The sequence below is a fragment of the Acyrthosiphon pisum genome, chromosome A1, assembly GCF_005508785.2.
Source record: "Acyrthosiphon pisum isolate AL4f chromosome A1, pea_aphid_22Mar2018_4r6ur, whole genome shotgun sequence".
Taxonomy (NCBI): domain Eukaryota; kingdom Metazoa; phylum Arthropoda; class Insecta; order Hemiptera; family Aphididae; genus Acyrthosiphon; species Acyrthosiphon pisum.
This window is the reverse complement of record NC_042494.1, coordinates 56,409,763-56,416,524: the sequence shown is the minus strand read 5'-3', so window position 1 is coordinate 56,416,524 and position 6,762 is coordinate 56,409,763. Positions and strand designations below refer to the sequence as shown.

Genomic DNA, 6,762 nt, shown 5'->3' with positions numbered 1-6,762 from the left:
ATGACTTTTTGGGGGAAGCATTTTTGTATAGCTGTTGCACAACTTAAGCCGGCCAGCTCCATTAATTGGTCAACGCTAAATTTATACACATTAAACAATTCTTGATCGATGTTAATGGCCTCTTCTTGTTTCAAATATTTTACCATTTTTAACTGCTGTACAGGCAAAATGTTTTTTGAAATCGATTTCCCAAAAATGTTTGAGATATTGAACATTTAAATAATGATCTCGATTCTCGTCACAAATCAAATATTAAAATGTATAATGTATATTATTTTTTATTATTATTCAGTTATAATCACGGTTTAAGATAGTACTATCTTAAACCGTGGTTATAACCACGAACTACTACATAGGACTGGACACTGTATAAAATAAGGTGGCTGCAAAGTTGTACGGTGGTCGTACGTTCGCTATGTAGCTGCTCTCTGGTGGCATTTTTTTATACTGCGCTGTTGAAAATTATTTTATGTGATAAGTCGTGACTAGTCACTAGTGATAACTGCAGGGCTGGAAGTGGTTAAAGCTATTTAAAAAAGTGACTAAGTGACTGAATTTATTAAAAAAAGTGACAAAAAAGTGACCTGCATAAATTTGTTTCATAACAATTTACCAGTTATTAAACATAAATTGTCTTTAAATCTCTACATACCTATAATTTAACTGATTCTAACTTACTTAATTTTGTAGAAATTACAAAAAATAATGATTATTAACACAAATTTTAATAGCAAATAATTTTATCATATTACATTTTATAATATACATATTATGTATATTTTTATACATATTTTAAATAATAATTAATAAATATAAAACGGTATGACTTTATTCACTTATGATAACAGTAACAATAAAAACTAGCGGGAAAATATAATCAATACAATAAATTATTATTGTCATGGAATCATGGTAATAGTTATATAATAGACCTATAAAAAAGTAACAGGTCTATGGTAATAACTATAATATAGAACAACTAACTAGATAGGTGACTATAATTTGTTATTGAAGCTCATGAACTAAGATAATATGGAACTAGAAACGAAATGGTTGGCGACGGTCATGTTTGCGTACAGAAATTACGCAAAGGGAGTAATTGAGAGGCTACAGCGCTATCAAGGTGCTTGTTAATTAAACTATATATAAAATAATATACGTAAAAAAACGTGACCGGACCATCGACCCCCGCCAACCATTTCGTTTCAGTCCATATTATCTTAGTTCATGTTGAAGCTGCATACCTCCCCCACTCTATTCATAAACGGCAATATTTACACTTTTATGTGATAACAATGATAAATACCTACCATATATATTTTAAATATGATAAAATACTCAAGTCACAGATTTCTATATAATACTAAATATACTATTGTTCTGTGATACTAGATAGCCGACTCCCTACGTTACTGTATATTCAAATATGAAGTTTGCCATATGCAGCTCAAATTTAAATTTAGGTACATTTTTAAAAAAAAGTGACATAAGTGACTTATTTTCTAAATAAGTGACTTAAAGTGACTCAATTTTAAAAAAGTGACTTTTAGTTAAAAAAGTGACTGACTTCCAGCCCTGTAACTGAAAAACGATCAAAAATTCAAAAATTCAAATCAACGACAAACTTTTTATATTCACTATTATTTCTAAATAAATGAATGCGTATTACTAGTTACTATGTTGCTACCAATTTGGAAAGTTTTTTTTTTGCGTGATTTCTAACTTGCTTTTGATTAGACATACGTAAGTATTGTCTCATTCTCATGGTAATATAATAAGTAATTATAAATTACATATTTAATTATATATTCATAAATTTTTCATATTTCATAAGTCTATATATAAATATTATGTTTATAAAAGTAAAATTCGAAATGTAGTAAATCTAGTACGTCACTAGATAGCATCACAGTCGCAAACGTACATACCCGTACAACTTTGTGACCGGTGTCCCACCCTCCCCCTGCCCGGAGTGTCCAGTCCTATGTAGTAGTTCGTGGTTATAACATAGACCTTATACTAAGGTCTATGGGTTATAATCTTATGCTTATCACTTCTATTGGCTATTGAAAGCTTATCAATTATCAGGCCGGCGGGAGGTGGATCTGTAACGGGGAACATGTAAAATAACATAATATAGTCAATATAATAAAAATCACAATTGTACCAAAACTTAATTAATAAACACTAAACAGTTACATATAGAACCATTAGTTAAAATTAGAACTTGAAATGTCTCCAAATTGATGAATCAATCACGGTTCTTTAAATTAAAAAATGTAATGCAAATAATTAAAATTAATAAAACTTAGGTAAGTACAAGAATATTTTGTAAATTATAACACACCAATGGACGAGGTCCAACTTGCCCTTGATTGTATCCATCCATGGTATGGCCTGCTCTTCTTAAGAACATTAAAATATCATTGTCCTCATTTAATATTTGAATATAGTTCTTAATTCGATATGTAGCATCAGATCGATTAACTCGAGTTACAATATTTCGTATTGAATGATTTCTCCGAGCTTGGTCCATTTCTACATAGACACATAGTACTAGTTTTCAATCAACAATAGTCTTGCTAACATAATAATAATATAGTTTTAATTAATACAAATAACTGGTACATATGAAAAATTATTCCGCTTACCTAATTGTAATAAAATATTCTCTTGGGGAACTAGAAAACAAATATTATTTTATTTAAATGGTAAATTAATAAAAGAAAAATAAATACATACTTTGAAGAGCATAGTTGTGATCCATTTTATATTAAAATTATAAATTATTTAATAATTAAATGTTAAATAATTTATAGGTACTATTATAGTAATAAATGTAAATAACAATATTAAAATAAAATTTTTACCCAGACAGTGATTACGAGTACAATAATACGATATTTCTTTATATCAGTTTTAAAAAAAACAGAGGTTGGTATGGTTACAATTTTGAACTCCCACCAACTAAATTCTTATCTATCTGTAGGAGAACTGTATGTCCCCGCCGTAATCGACTATAGATGGGGGCAGTTCTTCCAAAAACTTAATTTATGATAGTGGATATAACCTCAAAATTTTTTTTTATCAATAATATATATGTGATACTGATCTTTTTTTCCCGGGTTTTTTTTTTTTTTTGAAATAATGGTTTAAATGTATATCTTGTATAGTATCATATATATTATTAAAAAAAAAAAACGCGGGGGAAAAAGACTTGATGACAATCGTCTTTTACATATTATTATATGCCATATTGCCATACCTATACAGTTGTCCTAAAACTCCCGTGTCACACTTACATGATCTGAGATCAACATTAAACCTGAAGGTTAATAGAAATACATTTTAGCATTAGGAATAGTTAATAACTTAATGTTGTGTGATTGAAGAATTTGTTTAATTACAATTTATTTGTATGATCTTACACAGAAATTCAGGGGGTCCAACTCATATAAAACATAATCATTATGGGTGTATGAATTCACAAATATGAGTAACAAAATTTAGAGGGACATTTTTAGAAAAACATGCAGTTACCATTCATACAAGAGTATCAAATTTTATTTCATGGATTGAAGGAATTGTCAGGCTAAAAACGTACAGAAGCTCAAATTTAACCATATTATTAACAAATTACATTTTTTAAAAATTTTTAACTTTTGTTCATTTTATTTTTGTTTATCTTTAATTAAAAATATATATAATATTGAAAAATTATAGCCATACAACTTTCTAAACTATGTTTATTTATTTATTAACAAATTGTGTTTAGAATTTCCATGTGTATTTTTATATAGGTATTTAGAAAATAAGATACATACAATTATAAAACCTGATCTTGGTAGGAATTCCTGGATCCTACTATTAATACATTACGTTAAATAACCATTAAGATTACACTATTATCCCAATCAATATTGAGTTTTATTGTCATAGTAGTGAGTTAAATAATATATAGAATACAAGGTTGCATTTAATTCTTTAAAGTATTTCCACTGTTCAACACGACCACACGTACCAGTGTAATCTTAAAGATTGTTTTATTGTAACAAGCATAATGGGGAGTTTCAATGAAGATGTGTTAAATGACCATACATATGTTGATATTGGTCAAATTGCAGTAGACAGTCACATAGTTGATCACAATTATTATATACCATTACCAAGTAAATAAATTTAACTTTTCATTTCCAAATACTAAAAAATCTCTTAACAGTTAATAAAGTAATCAATAACAAATCATTATTAGTATGTTTGACGTTTGTATAGAATAAGTGTAATTATTGCATAAAAATAAAAATTTACTACTTTGAAAAAAAAATAGTGTTAACAATTTAATTTGGGCTACTCCTTCATTATTCAAGACATAAAATTCACATTATTTAATTATTATCACATCCAACAGTTAACATTATTTACATAATGTTGGTTATTTATTTGTTTATTTATTATTATTAATTAATTTATTTTTATTGTTATATTTTATTTGTACTAGTACATAATATACATTTAAAATATTTAGTATAACAAGTTAGGGTAATACTTAAAATAATTTTTTTTAGTTGAAGATAGTTCAGATTCAGAGTTGGATGAAGGTAGGTAACAAATATAATTTAATACAATAAACTTTAAATAAATAAAATATATTTTAGTAATTGAAGAAAATGATGAAAACGAAGAACCTATAATTAATTATGAAGCCGGTAATTTAGATTTTATAAAAATATTTAATATAATCATTAATATTTATTTAGTTCCTTATTGATATTTAGTTTTAATTCATTTTCTTCATTTTAGGAAACTTACAACGTAATCGCACATATAGAATCATACCAGGAGTACACAATAACTCGAAAATATATATTGACAATTTATTTTATAAATATTATAAGAAAAGTATTGCAGGGAATAAAATGTTAGTATATTGAACTTATTCTTTATATTTTAATAGTTATACTTAGATTATGTTCATAAGGTATTTGATTTGTGAAAAACAAAGGAATAAAAAAGTGGAACAATATTGTCCAGCAACAGCTATTATTAACATAAACAATGAAGGGAATTATCTAGACCTTCAGCCTGGTGGACAAAACCATGAAGCTGTTCAGTTAGACATGGATATGCCATTCTTGAGGCAAGCTGTTGGTAAACGATCAACAACAATAGGCGCTATGTCTTTGCCAATCAGGCATATCTATAACGAAGAAATCATTAGGTAAAGAAACTTATAGAATAGTCACTAATTTTAGATAATTACCTTATACATTAATACTTTTTAGTCATCCCCATGGAAGCTGGGGATATACGTTCCAACAAGTGCAGCTTAGATGCAAAAGAATGCGGAACCGCCGAAGACCGAAAATTCCTGAAACAATTCAAGAATTGGTCAACTTATTGAATATGCAAGAGCACAGTGAATACTCCACAACAATACAGGAACCACCATCAGCATTCTTCCAACAGGCATTAATTTTGGAAGGAGTGTATGTAGGAGCCATTTTTGCCAACATACATTTCATTCAAAGATTCAGCGAGGAATTTCAATTAGTCAAGTCTGCAGGATGTGATGGCACCTTTAAAACGGTTCCAAGTACACCCAAACAATTGAGAAGAGGATCCTTAATGACGTTCCATGTTGTGTACAAAAATGTTGTAAGTGGTGTCCTTTTAACATAACGAGTGGAAAAAAAATATTTAATTAGCCAATATAAATACTCACTTTTTAGTCTTTCCCGATGGTGTATGCACTCTTAACCAGTGCCACAGAAGAGACATATATTGCATTCTTTCAAATAGTCCGTAATTTACTTCCATTGAATTATGGTAATTTAACAATCATTACTGATTATGAACGTGGGTTGATGAATGCAGTTACAATAGTGTTTCCTGAAAGTCGGTTACAATGTTGCTGGTTCCATTTCTGTCAAGTAATAAATACAATTTAACATTTTAGACTTAAGTAATAAGCGTAGGCTTATAATATACCTATATCATTATATTTTCCAGTCAATTGTAAGATACTGTCGTCGAAAAAATAATTTAGTATATGACCTCATAAAGACAAATGTTATAGCTGCTAATGTGTTGCGCATGGTAATGAATTAAATTATATTACCTATTTTTAAAATGAAAGTATTAACACCCATGATTTAGATATTAGCACTGGCCCATCTACCAGCTACCAGAGGTCATGCAGATTGCCAACAATTTTGTATAGAAGATGGCTTTATAGAAATTGTAGCCTATACCCAGCAGTATCCAGATATTTACAATGGCATGCGAACATTTTTATTTGAGTATGTTTGCTCAAACACATAACTAATGATAAATACGAAGTTTCCATTCTAAATGAAATTAAAAATTAAGATGAAGGCATTAATATTATGCATTAATATTAATGCATAAAAATGAAAAATACCTATATAAAATTATAGTACCTACCTATTATTTTAATTTTTTTTTAAATAATTAATTAATAGGTATACATATACAACACTTTTGGCTAAATCAAGTTGGACCGGCTTTTATTAGCGGCTCGAATATAATATGGTATGTGTACAATAATATGGTGTGTGTACAATAATATGTCTTGGTCACGTGACGAGTCGATTAGTGGGTGAGGTGTGTGGGGGTGGTAAAATATACGTCACGCACGTATGCGATCCGTCTGTGGCGGGGTTCGCGGCGGGTGAGGTGGAGGTGGGGGTAGTAAAATATACGTCACGCACGTATGCGATAGGGCGGCGGAGGTGGAGGACG

General features: G+C 28.9%; 2 protein-coding genes and 1 long non-coding RNA gene across 5 annotated transcripts in view; 1 reads left to right on the top strand and 2 right to left on the bottom strand.

Annotated features, from left to right (window-relative positions):
* Window positions 1-360, bottom strand: part of LOC100165916 (yjeF N-terminal domain-containing protein GF19489-like) — a 2,856-nt gene extending 2,496 nt beyond the window's left edge. The window contains 1 exon segment of one of the 3 annotated variants that reach the window (NM_001246023.2): window positions 120-360. In NM_001246023.2, the coding sequence (NP_001232952.1) occupies window positions 120-215 (96 nt within the window). In that variant the 5' untranslated portion in view covers window positions 216-360. 3 annotated transcript variants of the gene reach the window in all.
* Window positions 361-2,001: 1,641 nt separating this feature from the next.
* Window positions 2,002-2,775, bottom strand: LOC107883880. Its single transcript, XR_001679564.2, has 4 exons — window positions 2,743-2,775; window positions 2,652-2,681; window positions 2,348-2,582; window positions 2,002-2,263 (listed from the first exon to the last, which is right to left on the bottom strand). It is a non-coding gene; the product is annotated as an uncharacterized LOC107883880 (long non-coding RNA).
* A 1,285-nt stretch (window positions 2,776-4,060) lies between these two features.
* On the top strand, window positions 4,061-6,402 carry LOC103309581. Its single transcript, XM_029486238.1, has 8 exons — window positions 4,061-4,130; window positions 4,566-4,598; window positions 4,656-4,706; window positions 4,801-4,918; window positions 4,979-5,218; window positions 5,283-5,655; window positions 5,730-5,930; window positions 6,010-6,402. Exons 1-8 carry the CDS (start codon window positions 4,061-4,063, stop codon window positions 6,106-6,108), a joined length of 1,185 nt encoding a protein of 394 aa, XP_029342098.1. The 3' UTR covers window positions 6,109-6,402.
* Window positions 6,403-6,762: the final 360 nt, after the last annotated feature.

Coding starts and splice junctions, on each gene's coding strand:
- LOC103309581 (XM_029486238.1), top strand. CDS start 4,061: ATGGGGAGTTTCAATGAAGATGTGTTAAATGACCATACATATGTTGAT. Junction 4,131..4,565: donor TGGTCAAATTGCAGTAGACA/GTCACATAGTTG, acceptor AATTTTTTTTAG/TTGAAGATAGTTCAGATTCA. Junction 4,919..4,978: donor AGTATTGCAGGGAATAAAAT/GTTAGTATATTG, acceptor TATGTTCATAAG/GTATTTGATTTGTGAAAAAC.